We start from the raw sequence: 23,480 nt of genomic DNA, 5'->3' as shown, positions 1-23,480 counted from the left end.
GGGAGGGAGGGGGGCGGGCACTGATATGTACCTCAGTGAGAGCCTGGCTTCTTTAAGCCCTAGATTTGATCCCGAGCACCACACAAAGGCAGACATTTAGCTGTCAATAGGACATACAGAAGAGATGATGGTGACAAAGCATCACATAAGGTCATCTTATTAGTACTGGAATTTGAAATCAGGGCTATACACTCCACTCCTATTCTGGGAGTAGCTGTGGCTTAGTCCTGTAACCATGGCAACAGGCTAGGTTCTCTAAGTCCCCAAGGCCTTTTCTGTGGTTTTGAGAGCCACCTTTCCAGGTGTAAGACTTAAACCTAAAAAGTGATTTAAAGATCGTATCTAGCAGGAGTCTCCAAAATACTGCATAAAGCATTGTTACACGATATAATGGCACTTGCGGATCATTAACAAATGTGAGAAACTGCATTGCCAAAACATAAAACACCGCCATTTTCCTGTACATACACAATTAGCAAGGTGGGGATAAAGAGACGGCGCAGAGGTTAACAGTGCTTGCTGCCCTGCGGAGGACCGGGATCAGTTCCTAGCACCCACACGGCAGCTCCCAACAACCTGTAACCCCAGTTTCAGGAGGCTGAATGTCCTCTTTTGGCCTCTGTAGGCATCAGGCATCCACACAGTGCATGTACACACCTGCAGGCAAATACTCACACGTCTAAAATAAATACAAATAAACTTCCTAAAAACAGAGCTTTGCCGAGCAATGTAACAGCAGCTGGCTGTTGACATTACATTCTAGCCAGTGTAATAAGTTTGTCACGTGTCATATATTCCAACAGGCAGCCCTTTGAGGTGGTACTATCATCACCCCCAGTGAACAGATACAGAAGTACACTTGTGTTTACACTTTGCAGTGACTCTCCAAAGAACTTCTAAGTGCCACAGGCCGCATCAGAACTCGGCCCTGATTTTTCTTTGTATATCCAGACTTGGGTTAAATTCTTGTCTTTTTCCCATAAACCCCAATTTTTAAATAGAATATTTTAAAATATTTTAAAAATAGAATGTGTCTCGGTTCCTATTTCCCCTTTATTTAACTTTAAACAGGACCTGAAATTCCATGGTGATACTACACAAAGCAATGGCCTGAGTTATTATTTTTTTATTCTAGGTACCACAAGACCAGACACATTATAGTCAGGGAAAGTAGGGACCAGTGTTGCCTTCAGGGATGGGAAATGGAAGCAGCGTGGCAGAGGGCCTTGCTCAGGTGTAGCGCCTGAAGTTGTTAGTGATGGAACCAGGACCGCAGTCCGAGTCTCTCAACTTCCAGGGTGAGTATTTTCCACATTCCCTCTTGAGAAAGGTGTGAAGAGATTCTGTGCCCCCAGACACATTAACCAAATCCTGTATATAAGGACTGTTGTGGATATAAACATGTTTTTGTTTTGGTCCCAGGTGTGGGATATGGGACTGATTCAGATGGTCCACAGCAGCAGACTATTTGCCTCATGCGGGCTCTGAGAGGAGCTTTTTCTCAGCTGCAAATAGTGTGAATCTTAGCGCCCTGGGAAAGAAAATAAATGCCAGAGCCCAGAGAGTGTGGATATCAGAGAAAGAACAGTGCTGCTCCTGGTTACTGTTGTGAAACAAAGATTTGGAGATCCGCTAAAATGAGGACTGGACGGGCTCCAAGGAACCCAACCACCCTAACCAGCAGGAAGCAGCTAAGAAAGAACTGCACTCCCTCTCCCACTAACCCTTTCTCTCTCCTACCCAGTGTTGGCGTGATGGAAGGGATGGAGGTGGAGTAGGAAGAAAAAGATAGAAGAAACGTAAATACGTTTTTTTAAAAAAAGTAGTCAACAAAGGATAATTCGTATTTGTTGAGAACAGACCATCTCTAGGGATTTTAGTGAATTTTCATATTTTAACTTATTTAGTAAAGGTATTTTGAGCAAATAACAGAGACCGTCTGTGCCTACTCTTCATACGTCCCTGGCAAGTGGCTAGTCCTTAACAAGTACTTGGTGTATTTGTTCATGGAACTGAACGTTTATAATTTGCAGAAATATCTCTTTTCCTCTATTTTTCCAGGAAAGAATGAGAAGGAGAGAGGAAAGGAGGGAGGGGCAGGGTAGGGGAAGAGGGAGGAAGGGAGGGAAGAGAGAGAAACAAAGATAGAGAGAGACAGGGAGAGAAAGAGACAGGAATACAAACAAACCCCAGGATGTAGGAATGTAGACTGGCCCAACTCTGCTAAACTTAGTCACTTCAGTTGAGAAGAATGAGCCCCAGGGAAGCAGAGTAACTGGGGATGAAACTCCTGGGGAAAACGCTCCTTTCTTCCACTACCTCAGCCACACCAGGCATTGTTAATGGATCACATAGCGCCTCCAGAGTCCTGTAGTGCCTTGCCCCAAGCAACTCCCATCAACCTGTTAGAACTGATATACATACTGAAATCTATTTGTCACCCCTGATAGATTGTAAAGGTTTGTCTCTGTGGCCTTAATGGACCCAGGGCCACTGTTTGCTTATTTCTTTGGCTCTTAAGAGTTCAAGAGATCTCTAAAGCTGTTCTGTGGTACCATTCTGATGAAAGCCTTACTGTGGGACCTGAATGGATTATTCAGAAACTCTGAACCCTCTCACACACCTAATAATCTTGGTACAAATGCCCAGAAGTAGTGAACACAGCCTGGCCCCTGGAAGAACTGAACAAAATCCTGAAGACGACCTGGGTAGAACTGAAACAAAATAATCCTGAAGACGGCCTGGGTTCTCTTACTGGCTATTCTACCTACACTGGGCTAATAACAAGATCTCTGACACAAACGTCTGTGTGTTCCAAGGCTCAAAAGAACCTTGACTCAAACTGGTAGTTGAAGAAATTGAGAAACTTCTTTTGCTTACAACCAAGGCAGGCCACATGTGCACAAATAAGCATTTTCTAAACTAGGCATTTATAGCATACCAAGGTTTTGAAACAGAATTGTTATAACTACAGATTATGCCATACTTGACGGGGCCACACATGCTAAACTTTTAGAAAATGTAATACTATTGAGCCCTTTATCTGATTAAAACTAGAGCAAAACCTTTTCATTAATGTACATGATAGAAAAGAAAAAAACAGTAAGAGGCCACCTGAGGATTAAATGTCCTGGCTCCATACTGTGTCACTTTAAATGCCATTATTCACAATTCTGAATTTCATCACAATGACTGACCAGATGTCTATTGAGGAAAAGACATTTAAATCATAACTGCTAACCAATACGAGAGCTCATCTCTAACAGTTTGGACTGGAACATTAACTCATGAGCATAAAGTGCTACTTTGAACAAAAGGAAAATAATCCAGAGGTTGCCACCCAAAAGCGAAGCTGAAGAATTTAACCAACCCATGGGCCAGCAAGATGACACAGCTGGTAAAAGTGCTTGATCCTGATGACCTGAGTTCAATTCCTAGAACCCACATGGTGGAAGGCCAGAACTGGTTCCTACAAATTGTTCTCTCTCTCTTTCTGTCTTTCATAAATGTGCACGGGATGGTACTGTTGTTCTTCAGGGAGCATGTCAGCTTATACAGCACAAGCATTGAAACTACATGAGAATAATGTACTCCTAGTCAGCACTGAGCTCACTGGCAGGGGGAAAAAACGAATTTGAAAGTTGATTGTTTTTGCTTTTGTTTGCTTGTTTGTTTGAGGCAGATTCTTGCTGTGTAGAACAAGTTGGCTTTGAAATTGCTTTTCCCTGCCCCATCCTCCCAAGTTCTGGGATTACAACCACTATGTTCTGCTCTGTTGTTTTTTTGCTTTGTTTTGTTTTTTCTTAATACCATACATATTTAACAGAGTTCCTAGAATCAGAATAACTTCCATGAACCCCAAAGAAGAAAAATGTTGTACTTCAGACACAGATTGTTTTTAAAATGTATGAGACCAAATATGTATCAGTCGTCAGTCGTGTTGACCATTTAGTGTGTGCTTAGGTGTCTGGACACTTTTCCGAGCACTTTACAAAGTCCATCCCTACTATTGACCTTACTACTTGGATGAAAAGGTGTCCTGGGACTCAGAAGCCCAGGAACCACACAGCTCCGAGGTGGGACACTGGAGCCCAGGAACCACAAAGCTCTGAGAGGAAGTCTCCTCAGCAGAGGCATTGTAGCTCCCAGGAGACGGTATCCTCAGCCGATTTGAGGATCTCAGGACCTCAGCCCCATTCTACTCCCTTCTTCCCTTCATTGCTTCTTGGCTTCCTTCTGATTGAAGAGTCATACCACACAGCAAATCTCACAAAAGAGATTTAATGGGAGGGTCCAGGGTGTGGAGGGAAAAATCCAGGAGTTGCTGCCCCCTGCTTCCGGGGGAAGGACAGCAGGAAACTGAGCAGGGTCATAGCCTTTAAATAGTATTTTTTAAGATTTTCTTTCAAACCCTGAGCTTAGGGAAGCTCAGGGATTGGTGGGCTTTCTTGTTCAGGGATTGGTGGGTTCCTATGGGAAGCTCAGGGATTGGTTGACATTCCCGCTCAAAGATTTTTTTGTTGTTGTTCAGACTTTTTACCTAAAATTAGCATAACTAAAATTACCTAAAATTAGGGTCCTGTTGAGGGGCTGGAGATGGCCTTTGTGACAGCTACAGAGGCTAGAAAAGCTGCTAAGACCGTTAAAGAGGCCTTTAGGAGTGGCCTGGCCGCTAGAGCATCTCAGGCAGGGGCCTGGCCACTCTTCCGCCTTGAGGGTTTACAAAGTAGACGAAGTTTACAAAGTTTACAAAGGGAAAGCCTTTCCCCGCTGCGTGAATAGTCAACACTCACAGTAACGGTCAGGCAGACATTCGGAGGTAAAGAAAAAGAGGCACAAGGAGGTCACAGCGCTTACCCAGATGTGCCCACTGGGTGACTGCTCTACCGACGTCTCCCAGTTCTGTTTCATTCTGTCTTAGCACCCGAGAAGAAGAGAATCATGGCTATATTTTCTTCTGTCTGGAAACTGGGATGGGAAGGAACTTCCCGTAAGTCAGTTAAACAAATGGGTAATTCTGCTTTAAAGCACAGACGGAGCTAAACCATCCTGACACTGTCTTTGAAAGCTGTATTAACAAAGCCTATAACAATTTAAATAAAAACGATTACCTTTTTTTTTTAACATAGTTTATCTTGAGGCTGGCTTGTCCAGTTTTCATGCTGGAAGAGTTGCAGCACACAGATGATGCCAATGACGCAGATGACCGGGCATCAAGATCAGTTGGCCATCCTTCCTTCATCCCGTGGAAGTTTTTCTAACATCTGGTCTCTCTTCATGCTGCACAGTCCCTGGGTAAGTCACACTGCTGTCCAAGTCGACTAGCCAAAAGCTTTTGTTTCGTCCAACACCAACACAGTAACGTTCACTGACTTGAGCACTCTGTGAAGCTTCCATAATGAAAGTTCGGGTACACGTAGGCATGCACACGTGGCCACGCCAGATGGAACTAGACTGCCACCGTGAGAGTTGCTGTGGGGTTGGTTTACGTGTTATTAAACCACCCATCTGATCTCTGATGACAGCCTTGCTGACACTGTCTGACCTAGGCTGACAATCTGGATAGAAATTGTGGGGTTGGCTGTTCAATGGCTGTGACTTTTACCAGCACTGCTTTTGGGCCTCAAATCAATTCTCTCTGTTTACAGACCATTTCACAGCCCTTTACCTGCAACATCACTGGTGTCAGCCTCATAAATACTCAGGTGTATATAATGCTTGAATTAGCATAATAGTCTAAGCTTGAGGCTCTTAGCCCAAAGAAGGACACGTCAACATGCTCTCTTCACTTAAGCAATTAAGAGCTATTATGCTGCTTCAGTGGAAATATCATCAAGGTTAAAGACAATCCCAAACAGCCCTCTCACCTTTTTATTCCAAGTCTAATAAATGAGCCATAGAAATTGAAATGTTAGTAAACAGTCTTAGTTGCAAGCTCTTTCTGGACCGTGCTTAATCAGATCCTCCGTCAGCAGTCATTTGCAAAGGATTTAAGTACATCTACTGGATTGCTCATTTAATGCAAGAAAACTGAGTTTACTGGTTTAAATTCCAAGTCACAGTGGGCACTTATTGCATCTTTTGGCAGATTTAAAAAACTTTTTTTCTGCCCCAAGTTACATAAAATATCCCTGCACTGTATTCCTAGTTATAATAGCTATATTTCTAAACATGATAATGATGTTGTGATTTTTAAATGTTTATCATTAGTGTGTGTGTGTGTGTGTGTGTGTGTGTGTGTGTGTAAGTGCACACAGAAGTCAAAGGACAACCTTCAGGAGGTAGCTCTTGCCTTTCACATGCATTCTGGTGGTCAAGTTCATGTTGTCAGGCTTGCTCAGCAAGCACTTTGGCCCACTGGGCCACCTCAGCATTCCTATTTTGAGTTTCAAAGAAAAGGACATGTCCCACATCTTTCCATATTGTTTTCTTCAAACACCTTTCGTATTGGCATTGCTGAATTCTAATTTGATCTAATGCTTACTGTTAAGCATACAGTTTTGAGTTTTGGCAAATGTATACAGCTGAGCAATTACTGTTCTAGTCAATAATCCACAACCATAACTAGAAGAAAAAAAAAGGTGGGCCCTTTCCCTAGGTATGGTAGTGTTCTACCAGCCTTTAATCACTAGCTTTACCTTCAAATAACTGGACTCATGCAGCACTCATGCACTAGTCTTGCATACTTGGCTTCTGTGTTTCCTTCATACCTTTTCCCTTGACAGTAGCTGTAGAAAGCAATGCTGTGGGAAACACAAGTAGGATAGAATCCAGCATGGAGCTGGCTGTTGAAATTCCAGGGCTGTAGCTTCCTCTTCTGTAGACTGGAAGACTCCCCACAGTCCATAGGAGGTCTGAATAAAATTAGTGACTAAATCCTGAGATAAGGCATCACTTCCTTAGATTGGCCATGCTCTGTCCAGCTTTTTAGCTCATTTGCCAGCTGCTCACCAGAGCACTCACTTCTATGACTGATTCCAGCCACTGCCAAAAGCCATGAGGAACTTCTTCAGCCTTTGACAATATTCTGTAACTTGGAATGGTGAGTACACAACTGTATACATTTGTCAAAACTAATCAACTGCTCACTTAAGACTGAATGAAATTTAGTTACATAAGATTATATGTTATAATCAATTATGTCAATAATGTGCATCATTAATTATATAATTAATAATATCATCATAAAAGTGAGTTTTATATAATCAAAAACTAATCAGAGTGGGACGTGCTTGAGAATATCTACAGAGCTGACATGATGAGAAATAACCTTGGCTCTGAGCTTCATCCACAGAGCTTGCAGCTGTGGTGAAAGGGTCAGGGTCCTCCCCACAACCTGCACATCTCACCCAGTCCGCAAACAATGCGAGCAGGATTTGTAACTGTTGTCTACAAATCACCGTCTTTGTGTGTGTGTTTAAAAAAGGGTTCGTTTGTTACATTTATTTATTCAGTGTGTGGGTGTGTCTGTGTCTATGTCTGTGTCTGTGTGTGTGAGTGTATGACTAGGTCAGAGGACAACTTTGTGGAGTCGGTTCTCTCCTTCCACCATGTGGGTTTGGGATTCAAACTCATGTCATGAGTCTCGGTGTCAACAACTTTGTGGAGTTGGTTCTCTCCTTCCACCATGCGGGTTTGGGACTCAAACTCATGTCATGAGTCTTGGTGTCAAGAGCCTTTTCCAGCTGAAACACCTTATTGGCCTGTGTGCTGGCTTTTTAAGATTAAAAAAGCAGTTGTGTAATGGATGTATAAATAGTATGATAATATCCTTGTATGTATAATAAAGAAAATGCAATAAAAGGACACCGGATTCACCATTTTGAAGGAACAGCTTCAGCACGTCTTATAGAAAGTTGAATACGTGCAAGAAAACCTAAGTCAAAATTCCGGTGATGGCCGTGGAAGCACACACCTGTATTTCCAGCTCTTAGGAGGCAGAGGCACTTGATCCCAAATCTCGGGCCAGCCAGGGATATATATTAAATTCAAGGCAGTCTTAGACTCCCAGTGAGAACCTGTTCCAAGAAACAAAACAAAACAAAAACAAAAACAGAAATCCCAACAACAACAAGGTCTGGGGATGTAGCTCAGCAGCCAAGCACTTGCCTGGCATGTGCAAAATTAAGGCTCGGTTAACATTTAATTGAAATATTATTTTCCTTGGAACACTGTCCCAGGTGCCACCGACATTCTGACTTAGGCACTCACTCTTTCTGGTACTACCTTTCCTGCAGCTGCCTCCACCGCAAACACGTTTGAGTTACTGCCCATGTATCTGTCCTCTTCAGGTTGCAATCCTTGAAGATATATTCCTTTCGGCCTATTCGTGCTCTTATGTCCTAGTGTGACTTGAGTGTGGTCTTTGTTTGTCAAACAGATAAAATCCGATTTTCAACTCATCCCAGTTCATTGTCTGTGGGGGCTTAGACCTTCAGGGTCCCCCTGGCAATCTCACTCTGACAGCAGTCCCCAGTCATAGGATCATTTCAGAATGACGTGAAATAGAGTCTAGCACTGTGACTAGTCCATGGCAGCTTCTCCAAAAGCCTTGCCCGACAGGCGCTGGCCTCGCTATTACTACACAAGGCCTGTTCCTCGCTCACCTCAGTCCCTCCGTTCTCCACGGATTATGTGTTATGTTCACCCCTCTAACACTGCTGTTTGTGCTATAGCTAAAGGACGGCAAGGGAGAGCAACAGTTTTGAGGCCAAGTGACCTGGGCTCTCATTTCTTAACTGTATGCAAGGTACTGGGTCCCTGGACTTGTTTCTACCCATGACATAGAGCATCATACATAGCTTTAGCTTGCTCTGAAGACACCCAGCGATCATACATAGTATAAAGCACCTAATACGACAGATGTTCTATTGAGCCCATTTTACTTTCAAATCCACCCTTATTTCTCTACCTGGTCTGGCTCACTTGCCCTCTCCCCCCTGCAGATCTGGGTACCGCCTCTCCCCTAACATACATCTAAAGCTCCCCCCCCCCGCAAGCATCTCCCACTGACCGCCTTGCTCTTACAAGTGTATACCACGGTACCCCACACAACTGTAAATCACTCTTCTAACTGCTGACACTAGAAACCAGTCATTTCTCCAGTACATCAATGGACCTCCTCCCCTGCAGCACAGACGCTTCTGATAACGGCATCTCTTTGGCTCTCTCCTCAGATAGAGGCGTGTCTACACAAACAATTTCAAGATGCTAGTACCCCGTAAGCCTTTGCTGTAGACCGAGGCCTCCCTTCGCACATTGTCTGCGGTGCTATGAGCTCCCCCATTCTGAGGCTGCAAAGGGCACAGGGAAGGCCAGTTAATAAACCTCCTGCAGGGGCTGGAGAGATGACTCAGCAGTTAAGAACACTGGCTGCTCTTCCAGAGGACCCGTGTTCAATTCCCAGCACCCACCTGGCAGCACACAACTGTCTCTAACTTTAAGAACTGACACCCTACACGGATATTCATGTAGGCAAAAACACCAACGCACATAAAATAAAAATAAATAAATTATTGGGAAAAAAAAAAAAACCCTCCTGAAATCAGAAGGTAGGTAGGTAGGCAGCAGTTCTGGAGAAGACGTGACATGCTGGCCGCATGAGGGCAAGCAGCAGGGCTTCCGTGACCTGTAAGTCCACGGGTCTTCCAAAGCAGAGCATCTCCCGTCTTCCTTCCGGTTCCTCGGGGCCAGAAACAAATACTGGGTACTCGTTTAAAATGCTGGGTATTTGCTCATGCCGGTATAAAAGCAGAAGAATGATTATGGAAACTCTCCATCCCTGCATTGCAGACACTGGTCAGTTTACAGGAGCCAAGAGAGCCCCCTGTCCTCACCCTGTCAGGCCCACAGCCATAACTTTGCCCTTGACTTATATGCCATGCCCCGCCCACTCAAGGCTCTAGTTTCTTGGCTCAACTGCAGTCGCCTTTGGATCGGGAGCGAAACGGTTCCCTTTTGCCTCTGCTAACTCAAAACTCTGGTTTTAGCTTATCTGGACTTGCCAGTCTAACCAGAGAGGAGCTGCGTACGGGCTGTAGCAGAAAGCCATAATTCTAGTCTTGGCCTTAAGCAACCAGTGCTGGGACCAGGATATAACCACTTGTCCTCAGAGACCCAGCCTCCTCCTTCACACAACTTGGTCTTGCCCAGAACTGAACCCAGGTGGTCATGAGACCATAATTAGTCATAGTTGAAACTACATTTCCTGGAGATGTATATGGAATGGCCTGGAGGACATGTTTTAATGGTTCAGTTATTAGAGTAAGGGAAGTTGCCACTACCACACAAAAATTGTCTAAAGTAGCCTATAACACATGTCTAATAGGGGCCAAAAAGAAGGCTCTGTGGATAAATATGACTATTGCCAAGCCCGGTGACACAGGTTCCATCCTCAGGACTCACACGAGAGAAGGAGACAGCATGCAGCAGCATTTACTCTCATACATACGCATGCACACACACAAATAAATGTTTAAAAATTTTAAAACATAATATCTCATACATACGCATGCACACACACAAATAAATGTTTAAAAATTTTAGAACATAATAGTAAATAGAAATGAATACAAGCTTCATGTCTTTCGCATTTCAAAAACCCGAACCTTCCCCTATTCAAAGCTCCATAGGAAAAAGCTCTGCAGGTTGTGGGTAAGGAGAAAAAAATGAGAGTAGTAGGTCTAGCCAAAGTGAAATAAGTAAATAAATAAATAAATAAATAAACACACACACATATATGTGTATATTTATATATATATGATTCATTGTGCTTCCTTCCTGCAGCTGTATAATAAGGCTAATAAAATGAGCCGATGGCATAAAAAGATCTTCTTTGCTATGACAAACACTCTGACAGACAGTCATCACCAAAACATCTCTGATATTCCAGTAGCAAAATCAAGCCTACAACCAGGACTGGAGAGCCTATGAGCAGCCAGTTCCTAATTTTATTCGGCCTGTTCAGACTATGCTAAGAGGAGAAAAATGACAAATAGCCACAGAGATTTTCTTGACACTGTGCTTAACTGAAATTTCAAAATAAATCAGTCTGGCTCATTTTTTAAAGACTTACAACTAAATTATCATTGGGTCGTTTTGTTTTGTTCCAGCCTGGGTTTCTGAGGGACTCGTGGTGAGATACCCGAGATCTGAAAATGGGCCACAGTGCGCAAACATTGCAGTTTGGTTTGATTTAGTCTAACTCTTGTGTAATAACTTTCTTTGAAGTGTGGGTTGAGGAGCAGGTTAGAAGCCCGAGGCCACAAGCTCATCTTGTTCTTGTTACAACTCGGATGCCCTGCAGTCCCCGCACTATATATCAGAGGCTTGGCACTGGAGTCCCTAGGCTCATCAAGAGCGAGTCCTCATTCCCTGCACAGCAGAGCTGTTGAGAGACAAACAAAAACATGGTTGTGTTTGCTTGGGAAATCCAGCTCCTTAAAGGAAACAGGTGGGTCTTGGAGGAGCCTGTGAGCCAGAGGAAGCCAAGGAAAAGTGGTTGAAAAGAACCCACCTTACAGAAAGGCCAGTGGTTTCTCCAGTCTTGGGAGAGGCAGGACAGGTTTTCTGAACGCTGCCTGGCTGCTCTCCTTCCCAAACTGTGGAATGGTGGCTTCCAAGCAGCTCCTCTGACGTGAGCGCTTTTCAAGCGAGGAGGAAGTGTGCATCCTGGACCTTCTGGTCTCACGTCTTCATTGACAAAATAGAGTATTGTGCCAAGTGATCTCTCACACCTCACCCTACTATGAAATGAGCCAGTTTTGGCCTCGTGACAGCCTTGAACCCACCTCTGAATCCGGGAGCATCAGAGTCTGCAGGGAAAATTCTGTGTGAGGAAGCAATAGGCCAAGGAGAAGCCACAGAGGTGGGGCACTTCTAGGGCAAAGACTCCAGGCCAAGGCTAGGGAATGAGGGTTGTTCTTCAGCCTTTAACGGCATGAAAGGATAAAACCAAGGCAGAGAGGGAAGCCTTATTGAGTAGTAAAAGGCCACCAGTTCCCATCAGGGACACTGTTGGGAGGCAATACTCTGGACATTGAGTACTGAATGTCCACCTCCCATCAGGACTTGTGACTTTTACTTATATCTCACATTGTCATTTGGCCAGGGCTTGAACGGTTGCGAAAACAGCGGGGTCTATAACATGAGTAGATGCTTACATTCTCTCTCTCTCTCTTTCTCTCTCTCTCTCTATTTTGTGGCATATGCATGGGGGGGGGATGCATAAGACCAGGGTCTCACCATGTGGCTCTGGTTGCCCTGAATCCTAAAATGAAGACTAGGCCGGCCTTGAACTCATCTGAATCCAGCGTCTGCTAGTGCAGGGGTAGGTAAAATGAACGGTGGGATAAACAGCAACCTGAGACCGAAGCGACAAACCCAAAATACAGCCAAGTATCCAAGTCAGCCCAGAGACTCACAGCAGAAATGCTGGCAGCAATGGCACAGGCCAAAGGGCAATAGATTGTGGGCCATGTCAGCGGCTGCAGCCAAGCACGTCATCAAAGTGCCTGAACTGCTCTGAGAGCCGGAAAAGGTTAAGACAAGAAAAGAGTACAAACAGATACAATTAGAGTTTGTCCAGTTTTCAGGAGACACAAAAAGGGTTGACAGGATCATCCTGAGTCTTGACAGTAAACTTGCTTAGCAGACAAATTGCAGGTCTGAGAGCTCAAGGCGATGAACTTAAGAGCGCCATATATAAAAGTGTGTTCACCATATATAAAAGCCAATTGAACTGAGCAGGACTAAAGGATTAAAAAAAATGTGGTTTGGGGTTTGGTGGCTACAGACTGTGTACCATTTAAGTGCTGAGAAACAAAGCACCTTTTATGTTTTTGTTTTTCTCATTTTGAGACAAAGTTTCTCTGTGTAGCCCTGGCTGTCCTAGAACTCCCTCTGTAGACCAGGCTGCCCTTGAACTCACAGAGATATCAAATGCTGGTGTTAAAGGTGTGTGCTACCGCTGCCTAACACTTGTATTTAAAAAAAAATGTTCAAGAAGTATGAACAAGCGGATACAGAGTCCAGAAACCATTTCTTAGGAGACAGCTCAGCTGGAGCGACCTGGCAAGTCACAAAGGCCACCTTTACTTCCTGAATAAGACTTTCACGGTTCCCCAAGACAGAAGGCTGGGCGTGAGGCAGAACTTACAGCACCAGGGTGAGGCCCAGCCAGGTGTCATGTTCTCTATAACTGAAGGTGGACTTCAAATGGGGACTTGCTGTCCATTCAAGAACCTCTAGAAATGGCTCTGACATTGGACTAAATTTGACTTCCAAGATTGTCTTAAACCTTGTCCTGAACAACCACTCAGATCTGGGGAGAGAGCTCTGCCCTGCACTGGCCTGTGAGCTGGAAAGTCCTGCCCTAGTTTCTCCTCTTAAAATGAATGTCCCTTCTCAGCAAATGACAAAACTCCAAATTATTTAGACCTAAAGACGGAAAATGAACTTTTATGGTGCGAACAAGGCTTAGCCTCCTCATCCTCCCAGATATAATCAATCAGACTGGTTTTGCCTGAGTCTCAAGAATGTCCCAGAAGCCCTTTCCTCATTTCCACCTCTGTATCCCCTGCCTCAGCGCAGGCTGTCATGTCACCCAGATGCTTCTCAAACTTCTAGTATGCCTGCACACTCCAGGTTAGTGCCAGCAGGGTAGGCACAGTCACTTCAGAGAGCACAGTCACTACAGAGCCATGCTCCTTCTTAAATAGCAACCCAACTGGCCACATAAAACAGTACCAGCTCTCGATGCATGGAGAGCCCAGGGCTTGTGTTCTCTAACTTCTCACATATGTACCCACTCCCATCAACACACACACACGCCCTGTGCTCCTACGATGCCGAATTATGAGTAATTTCCCTCACTTGCTTGTTTGATTTTTGAGACAGGGTCTCACTATGTAGCTCTGGCTGTCCTGGGACTTAATATGAAGACTAGGCTGGCCTGGAACTGACAAGGGCCTCTGCCTCCTGAGTGCTGAGACTAACGGTGCACTACCATGTCCAGCTATGTCTTTCTTTTCAAATACTCTTCTCACTGTCTAACATACCTTTTTTGCCTCCCCCAGTCTCTACCTTCCAAAATGGAGTGTGTCAGGGGAATCTTCTTTGTCTATTTTCAGATAATGGTTTTTGTCTGGGCATAGCCTTTTTATTTTTTAAGTTTATTTTAAAGACAGCCACAAGAACTCCTCCACAGCCCACACCATCTTCCAGAGTTCATTGTTTCTTCCTCTTTGGCACCTCTACGACTCCCCACATGGCTCTGTTACAGCATTTACAGTCTTCGGAAATGCAGTTATTCGTCGTCAAAGTTCCTCACCATTCTTGAGTTCCAGATGCTACCCGATATGCGATCGGGGAGCTGCTACAGTTCCTGGGATGCATCCAAGCTGGAGTTCTTACCTTGGGGGTGGCGACTGGAAAGACAATCTTCGCAGCTTCGAGCCTGGAAGAAATCATCACAGAGGAAAGAAAATCCTAAGTATGGAATCCAGAGCACCTCACATTTACAGAGGGAAGGAGAAAGTGAGCATGAGGAGGACAGGAGGAGGAAAGCCAGTACCAGGGTAGCTTACAAGCCAGAAAGTATACAGGAAGGAGGGATGAAGCAATGCAGCCCTGGCGGGCCAAGTAAAAGCCAAGCAAACAAATAAAACAAAACAAAACCCTAAGAATTATCACTGCACTTATTCCACACAGAATCTTGAGAAGCAGGTTAACATGAAGAATAAGAATACTTGTTAGCATTGCCAACAAATATTCATGACCAACACAGACTATTTCCTAGAGAAGAAGGGGAGGCACAGGAACACAAGTAGCTCGCACAGATCACACAGCAAGGGCTTGCCTGGCAGGCTTGTGCAACTCCAAAATGCTCCCTTGCCTGGGAAAATGAGAAAAACCGGAAGTCAGCCGGATGTCAGGGAAGTCCCCGGGATGTTCCTAAACTATTATACCAGAATTCTGTCTGTCCCTGCTCTCAGCACAGTCTGCTGTACAGCTGGTTACAAGACACAGGTTCAAATTCTGCTCCTAGAGGATGTTATGTGCTTACAGAGTATGGTGCACAAGTGTGGCTCAGTTGTGTGGGCTGTAATGATTGGTGCTGGGGGCACAAGCGCCTCCTCAAGATGAGCCAGTCACATTTCAAGTGCAGCCCTGTCTTGTGGACATGCACTAAATGTTTTGTCCTGAACAAATATCTAATATGCAGCTTTGATGTGGTCATTCATCTCCTGGCAGAAAAAAAAAAAATTCTGTGTCCTATTACCAAGGTATTAGGTCCTCCTTCCTATTCAATAATTGTAAGCTGGTTATGATGGTATGCACTGTGATGCCAGCATTAGGAAGCTGAGGAAAGGGGATTCTGAGTTCATGTCTGTCATAGGCTGTACAGCAAGTTCCAGACCAGCTGGCCTAAATCATGAGGCCATCTCCCACCCAACAAAAAGACAGTTTCCTCCCTTAGTGTGGAAGGGTGGCATAGTTCACTGTGCCTGCATCATAGGAAAACAGCATCCTTAACAACTCTGATTTTAAAGAAATACCTTAGATTTGGGAGAGTAGAGAGCTGCTCTTTATAAAAATGGTGATTATATGGGGGGGCAGGGGAGGCGCAATCAGATGAATACTAAACCTGAACAAAACATCAGCAAAGATCAGAACCCTCAGCCCAGGTGGAGCTGCGGCTAATTCTGGGAAAAGAAATCACGAGTAATTTCTGCAATCAACTCTCTCCTTGAAGGAACCTTAACTGGTTGGTAATGCGCAGTCCACCAGGCTTGGCTTGAGCAGCTAATTCTACTTGTTAAAAACTTCCAGGCGAGCTGGGCATGGTGGCACCCCTTCAGTCCCAGCACTCGGAAGGCAGAAGTAGGTGGATCTCTGTGAGTTCGAGGTCAGCCTGGTCTACAGAGTGAGTTCCGGTCAGCCAAGGCTGCATAGCGGGACTTTGTATCAAAAGGAAAGCAAATCTCAAAGCTTCTAGATGTTGGTGATTTCGGCTTCTAAGCTTGCCCCAAAAATGGCCCTTCTTTAGGCAGCCATGCCTGGAATCTGCTTCTCTATGAAATCTAGTGGCCAAAATGAGCTCTATTCACAGCACCTCCTCAGCAGTACATGGGTGGAAATAAGGAATTTTTTTCTGTGCAGTACAGAGCTTAAACATAATCACGTTACCATCCTAGACACCTATTAAAGATGATTGAAACAACGCCCATTGGAAGTCTTAAAACCTTAACCACCAGTTTTACTTCTAAAATAAAGTAAACTGCCAAAAGTTCTGATAAAAGTGACAATTGATATTTTTTAAGTAGTAGAGCTGAAATTTCCCTATAGCAGCAGACAAAGGAATCCTTACCCAGCTAAGTGGAAGAGCACCAATAAATTTAAGGTAGCTTACGCAACTTAGCACTAATGAATGTCATCTTCTGTTTTGTCATGAGAAAAGATCTTTCTGCCGCTAAAGGAGACTGATTTAGATTATGAATAGCTGTAGTGATTTGCAAAAATGGCTCCAGAGAGAAAGAATGAGACTCCATATACTCATGGCACTTGAGGTTTCTGCCCTTTTTGTTGAAAATTAATTTGTCCTGTGGGTTATTGGATTCTAGCTCAGCCAATGTATATTGCTCAGTCATCACAAATTTACTTAAAATTTAGTGGAGCTGAAGTTCATTCAACACGACAAAAGTCTACAGTTGAAAGCTTCTAAAAATCTTCTTTAAAAACTGGCTAACGGTGTAACTGAAAGTGCTGGCGTCTAAGTAGATTCACATAATATTTTGCAGGTATCAATATATACTGTATTACAGTGCTTGAAATGGATTTTTTTACTTGTTTTCCAAAGGAGAGCAGACAGGGGGAATTCATCACCCTTTGGTAAGGGGGCTTTCCACTGAAGTGGCCACCTTCTAAAACTTCGTAAATCCCTGGCCTGGCTTACTTCCTGTAGTACACCTCATGATATTTCATTTGCTCACATACTTTTCTAAATTTTAAAACAAAATGTTTTGAAGCCAAATAGACCCAACAACTTCTACTTCCAAACCCTAGAGGTGGTACCGGTGAAAACACCGGAAGTTCTGACACTCTGGGCCCCTGCTTGGTCAGTTCTGCAGCTAGCTTACGGCTGGCTTCTCATGCTGCAGTGTAGGGATACAGGACCAAGACGGCCAGGGTCAGAAGAGCCATACTTCACATAGCACTCTGCAAAAGGACAATGCACCTCTACCCAGCAAAAACAACCGGAGAAGAAGAGCGGGCATTGTTCAAAAGAGGCCATTGTAAGAAGACGAACAGATGAAACGGATGAAATTTAAAGAAGAAATTGTGAGAAACAGCTTTTAGTTAGGTCTTCCTTTAAAGTGATTTTCCTTCATATTGTCTCTGCTTCTCCTCTTTACACATTTAAATATCCTTACTACACAAAACACACCTAAGTGTGTTTGATAGTCTTTTTCTGCCTTTCAAAAATTTAGATAAATGTCAAAACTTCTTCAAGAGTTAAAAATCACACCAGAGAACCTCAACCGTAATGAAGGCCATGGGGGTTGCTCCTAATTAAATTAATGAGGCACAGGCGGCAACAAATGTTGTCTGTTCATCTCATTTACAGATGAAAGATCACTAGGTAACAAGACTGTTTCCAATGAAATGTCGTGCTGTAAGGTAATTAAGCTAAACTCAGATGATAAAAACATTAGGCTGTGTCCTCTCATTAAGAAAGCAAATGCTATTCAGAGCAACCTAAACCATAAGTGTGTGTGTGTGTGTGTGTGTGTGTGTGTGTGTGTGTGTGTGTTGGGGGTGGGGTGATAAGAGCTTTGTTTCAGCGTTCCAGGCCTAAAACCTGGTCTCTATCGACAACACCCTATCGACGACACCCTGAGAAACCCTAAAGAGAGCAGCCCTTTGCTTGAGGTCCGCTGCATAAAATGAGATTGAGTGCTAAGCTAATTGTGGACCGGAAATGTTAGATCAGCGAGCCCCTTCGGAACCTGAAGAACCTTCACGCTTCTACCCAGGCCTCCTCGTTCCTCTGAAGATGGATGGGCCTTGCAACTGATATGCATCTTATCTCTTACTTTCAGGATTAAAGAGAGCAGATTCTGAAGAAGCATAACCCGGCATAACCCGGGATCGAAGATTATCTTTTTTTTTTATTAAGCGCTAAAATCGAACTTGCAGGTGACATGAAAATGACCGTGCATGTAGGGTGCATCGGGGACCATCTGCAGACAAGCCCAGCCCTCTGAGCTGCAGCTGACACTGATCCCCTAGCCCAAGCATGCATCAGCCAGGTGTAATCTGTACACCCTTAACCAGGAATTAAAACTCTCCGTGCTGCTGCTCCTTTAATTGATTGATGCTAAAAGTTTAGAAAATACAGCCTAACCCTCGATCACAGAGCACCTTTAACCAAGCCTTCTCTTTCAAAGCAGCGCCCTCAATTGAAACTGGCAGAGCACATTTTTAGCTTTCCAGCAGCTCTGTCATTCTACAAGGGATGTGTCTGCCACTTCACAGGATAGCCTGAGCTGAAAGACATGTACTTTGAATCAGAGAATCAATAGAACACTTAATGGACAATTAGGAGAACAGCTGTAGGACTGTCAGAGGCCCATCTGTACACGGCTCAAACAGCAAGCCTGGACAGGGCAGGGAGACCAACCTACCCCGCTCCAGGGCCCTGGCCCTGGGACAAAGCCTCCCTCTCAGCTCTCATTTAATGTGAATATACTGTTCTTTTTCATTACAAATTTTAACACGTGTAGAAAATTATGGAAATTGCTTAAGCCATTCGTCAACTTACATCATGTGAATTGATCAATAAATTTCACTACTTTGTTGTTAATGTAGATAAATTTTGGCATTTAATTAAGCGCGAGTGAAAATGTGGCCACTTTTCATTTCAGCAGATGCATTTGTAATACAGAACTACAGGGGTAAATACAACCCAACCATGCATTATCGCTAAATATTTATAGACAATGTAGCAATTCCAAAAAGAGACACAAAAGAGATCTACAATGAAACAATTACTGTGTGCAAAATCTGAATTGAGGGCTGGAGTCTACAGGAGCTGTGGACAGAGTCTCAACATTGTAACCCCACCCAAGAATTGTTTATGTGTTGTTGTTGTTTTTCCTTCACAATCTTGCCTCTATAATAAGTTTATGCTCCCCAGAAATAATTTCAAATTTTTTTCACAGAATGAATCTAGATTGGAAAAGCCAGTTCTCTTAAGTTTTTAGACAGGTATTAAATTTTCCATGTTAGAATAGGCCAGTCCTTTTTATATTTCTGTTAGTAAATTTATTTGAATTCGAACTAGAGTTTTTCTCTTATCAAATCGAAGGAAAGTCTCGGGATGCTAATTTCCTGAACATGAACGTGATTTTGGTTACAAGGCTGGTCAAGAGGATACTGGGTAAATGGAGACCAGACGCCAGACGATGGAAATGGCAGAATGAACTTTTTAGGCTTCCTCCATATGGCCTGAGGGGCCCCAAGATGAAATCCTTGCTCCTGACAGCGAGAAGCCCCATAGCCTTAACCCTCCGTGGCGGAGGCTGACATGATGAACTGCTGTACCTCATTTGGGGGGGAAGGGGGGGGAGGAAGCGCCTCTTTGGTGATTCTGCTGCCGCCTTCGGGGGGGAAAGGGGGATTCGGAAACACATCGCTGTCTTTACAGCGCAGTCCATCCCATAATTCGGTTCCCACCATTGTCTGCGTGCCGGCTTTCAGCTTGGCTGAGCAACGACTGCATTTTCAGAGAAAAGCCAGCATGGTGCCGGTGTGTAAATCCTTTGTAAGTATTTACAAAAAAAAAAAAAAAAAAGTTTAGGGAATTCAAAGCTGAGCCTCACTCCTGTTTTAACAATGCCTCCATGTCAGATTGGCTGGCCATCGTGGCTCCGGCAGCTTGGCACTTCCTGCTGTTTTGGCAGAGCAGGACCTGCTCGGAGATGACTCTAAATTCAGACTCTAATAGAGAAATGAGAATTAAGCAGCCAAGGAGAAAATGGATAGGGTCTTTTTGCAGAATGAAATTACCCATCTAAATTCCCAGCCAAATTCTTTTTTTTTTTTTCTGGTGTAATCATGTGCTCATGTTTCTTTTTATTTTGAAATTTAAATTTCCTAGGACTTCGAGACTCATTTTTACACACCTGAAAGGAAAAGAGGTGAGAAACTCTACCCTATCTATTAGGGATCCTTTGTGATCTCTGAAATCGGGGCTTCATGAAGTCATAATACAAGTGCTTTTTCTGAGTAAAGTATATCTGAGACTTTGAGGGAAACTGAGGAAAAACACTCTTGCTTTTGCTAAAGAGATGCTGCCATTTGTTGAGTATGTTATGTGGACAGCGAAGAGTCAAGAAAGTTAAAACACTGTTGTAAAAACAAACATTAAGGTCCCCTAAAATAGAGACGTTAGTAGATTAAAGATGGCCACTTCTCCTGACAATAAATGCTGCCTGTTCCCTTATGAGTCTAGGCTACCCTTTAGAATTTTTTTCCAAACTGTTTTATAACAAAAGAGACATCATGCTTAGCCTAGCCCAAACCTTTAAAAGGCCTGAGGCTACTGTTTTGGTGGGTTTTTTGTTGTTGTTGTTTTGGTTTGGTTTTTAAGAGCCAACTGCCATGCTGAATTAGATTTAGATTAGCTAAGGACAGGTCACTTGGGGAATGGTCCTGAATGAGGATAGACCATTTTACAACTTCAAGTACCACCACCACCACCACCACCACCACCACCCCGGCTCCCCAAGGAAGACAGCTGAATAAGTGACCGCAGCAGAGGAGCCCAACCAGACCACAGAATCACATGAGAGAGTAGCAAATTCTTCTAAAGTGAGGACAGTAAGCTTGGGAGACTAGAGCTGGGTACTCCCAAACTTTTACCCTCCTTCACTAGTGTGCCGTATGTTTACAAGGAGTAGCTAATGCGTTTGGAAATTATGCAATATGTGATACTCTAATAAATTAAATTATACTTTAATTTAGTCCAAAAATATAGATGTCCTCATACTGTCATGGATATTTTAAAGAAAAAAGAAAATGAATTTGGGTGAGATTTGTTTCACAGCAATCAAAACTTCCATTCTTTCTCAAATTCCACACTCCTTTTGAAAGTGTAGTGGCGGGGGAAACCAACAACCATCTTCCTTTGCCTCTTGAAATAGGAACCCAATAAAAACAGGAAGCCGAGAGCTAAATTGGAAGGGAGGAGGGCGGAAATGCTTTTGAAAAGATGCTTAAATTCACTGTTCTGTGGGCTCGCTATTTTCTCTCCACGTAGCATCCCTCAGCCCTCCAACGCTACATCCATGCTTCAACTGAATAACAAGGCAAAACAGTTTCTGAAACAAGAATGACATCTGCTTTGAGCCAATTTACTTAAAAAGAGTAGACTTTTTCTAAAGCAAATGGTGGCTATTTGTGCTAGTTATATTAAAACTGTCAAACAAAAACTACAGCATTTGCTGTTGTTGCCGTTTTGGAAGGTTCTACGTCTCACTACTGGGCAAACCACATGCCCAACGTAAACACGGCCAGGTCTCCAGGTTAAAAACGCTAAACAGCAGGTGCTTGCGGTGACGCACAGCACTGTAAACCTAGCACTTGGGGAGGCAGAGGCAGGTGGATCTCTGAGTTTGAGGCTAGCCTGGTCTACAGTGAGAGTCCAGGACAGCCAACGCTACACAGAGAAAAACAAAAACAAACAAATATGTTGAACTCCATCTGCCAGGATCGACTGAGGACCATGATTCACTGTAAACCCTCACTCTTGTCATCGTGTGAATCCTCACAGACCCAGCTTTGTTCTCCAGTGTCTTCTCTTGGAGTTCTCCCTGGTTTCGTTTCCAGTTTTCATCCGAATCCACTGAGGAGTAGGACGGTTTTGCTTTTGTCTCTTTGTTTCTTGGCCAGGAATCGCTGGACTCTGAAGAGTCTCATGGGAAGTCAGGGCGTCCAGGTGGATGGAGCACTGTGGCGGAGGAAAGGAGAGCAAAACTCAGCTCTTTCTTAAGGATTTATTTCTTTATTTGCTTTGGAGTTTTGTCTACACATACGCGTGTGTACCTGGTGCCCACGGGAGCTAGGAGATATTAGATTCCCTCAAGTGGAGTTACAGGTGGCTGTGAGCCACCGTGAGGGTGCTGGGAACCTAACCTGTGTCCCCTGCAAGAACAGCAAGTGCTCCTAATTCCTGAGCCATCTCCCCAGCCCCGGACACTAAACTCATTAAGATGAATTTTCTGTGAGCTACACAACCAAATTAGACCATAACAGCCTCCCTGTCATATACGGGAGCATAGCTTCCACAAGTAATTGTATCTTTGGGGCCTGATTGGGTTATAATTGTAAAAAGCCCTTTAAAACTCTGCCGCCTTTTAGACTTGTCATTGTTTTTCAGGCTACCCTAATCTATCTCTCATGTGATCACCTTGATATGAATCCAAAACTCCTTCTCTGGTGCCCAAACGCAGAAATGAATAGATCCTTAATCTAATATTTTAGCTCTAATAATCTAATATTCAAAACCCGAGACGACTGTGTAAGATGCTTCCTGAGAGAAAGCATAACCACGATCCTTTGTCTTCCCCTGTGCTACAAGAACATCCAGGAACGATGTCTCTACCGTGAGGTCTCTAAAAGTTCACGGCAAGCTCGGACACACTTTGCTCTTGGGAAAGACCTGGCAGGAACTGAAAAAAAGGGTGATAGCTTCGTAAGTCACTTATTCCCGTGCTATGTCTGACACTGAAAACTCGGACACTGGAAGTGACTTTGAATTTCAAGGGTGTCTCAGCAAAACATTCACCGGTATTCTAGAAAAGGAACGCTGCAGTTCATTAATTCCAGAAAAACTTGGTCACCAGATGTGGGACTGAATTCTGCATGGGTCCCTCGCCAGCCAGGTACTCTTGGGCAGTCCTCTTACCCTGAGCTTCCGTGTTCTTGCCCAGAAAGTGTAGACTCCCCTTCATAGCAGAACATGACGTGTGTGTGTGTGTGTGTGTGTGTGTGTGTGTGTGTGTGTGTGTGCAAAGTGCCTGGAGAGTAAGTACTCAATACCGTGCCCAGAGCAGCCAGCGCGGACCAAACTAGATAATTACGAAATTGGCTGTACAATTAAACAATCAGATGTGAGCTTCAGCAGAGCAGGAGCCTGTTTGAGTCATTTCTCTCTCCCGAGGTCACAGACGCGATGTCTAAGGAAAGGTTCTTATCCTGGCCAAGTTCCCCACCCTCTCGTCACGACGGTGTTGTTACACTTTTGATCTCGCAGAAATCGCTTGGTTTAAGCTTTGTATCTTTTCACCTCCTCTGGCCACTACTAAGACGACGTAGTTTTGGAAGTGGGGCTTGTCAGAGCTGCTGCCTTGGCAGCTGGCTTTGCAAAAGTTTTCTTACAGAACCAGAGACCTTGGGCTTTAAGAGACTTTGTGGAG

General features: G+C 44.0%; 1 protein-coding gene across 6 annotated transcripts in view; it reads right to left on the bottom strand.

Moving 5' to 3' along the window:
• Positions 1-14,179: 14,179 nt before the first annotated feature.
• The window catches only part of Atg4c (autophagy related 4C cysteine peptidase), a 79,076-nt gene continuing 69,775 nt past the window's right edge, over positions 14,180-23,480 (bottom strand). The window contains exons 10-12 of one of the 6 annotated variants that reach the window (XM_060365944.1): positions 21,838-22,012; positions 14,858-14,893; positions 14,180-14,455 (exon numbers count right to left, since the gene is read on the bottom strand). In XM_060365944.1, coding sequence (XP_060221927.1) covers positions 14,409-14,455; positions 14,858-14,893; positions 21,838-22,012 — 258 coding nt within the window. In that variant the 3' untranslated portion in view covers positions 14,180-14,408. Of the gene's footprint in view, positions 14,456-14,857; positions 14,894-21,002; positions 22,013-23,480 lie in introns of those variants that run through there. The other 5 variants (XM_060365943.1, XM_060365946.1, XM_060365945.1 and 2 more) reach the window with 5 other exon arrangements.

Source organism: Meriones unguiculatus, chromosome 12 (genome assembly GCF_030254825.1).
Source record: "Meriones unguiculatus strain TT.TT164.6M chromosome 12, Bangor_MerUng_6.1, whole genome shotgun sequence".
Lineage (NCBI taxonomy): Eukaryota > Metazoa > Chordata > Mammalia > Rodentia > Muridae > Meriones > Meriones unguiculatus.
The sequence above is the reverse complement of the archived record's forward strand: the minus strand, read 5'-3'. Positions and strand labels throughout refer to the sequence as shown.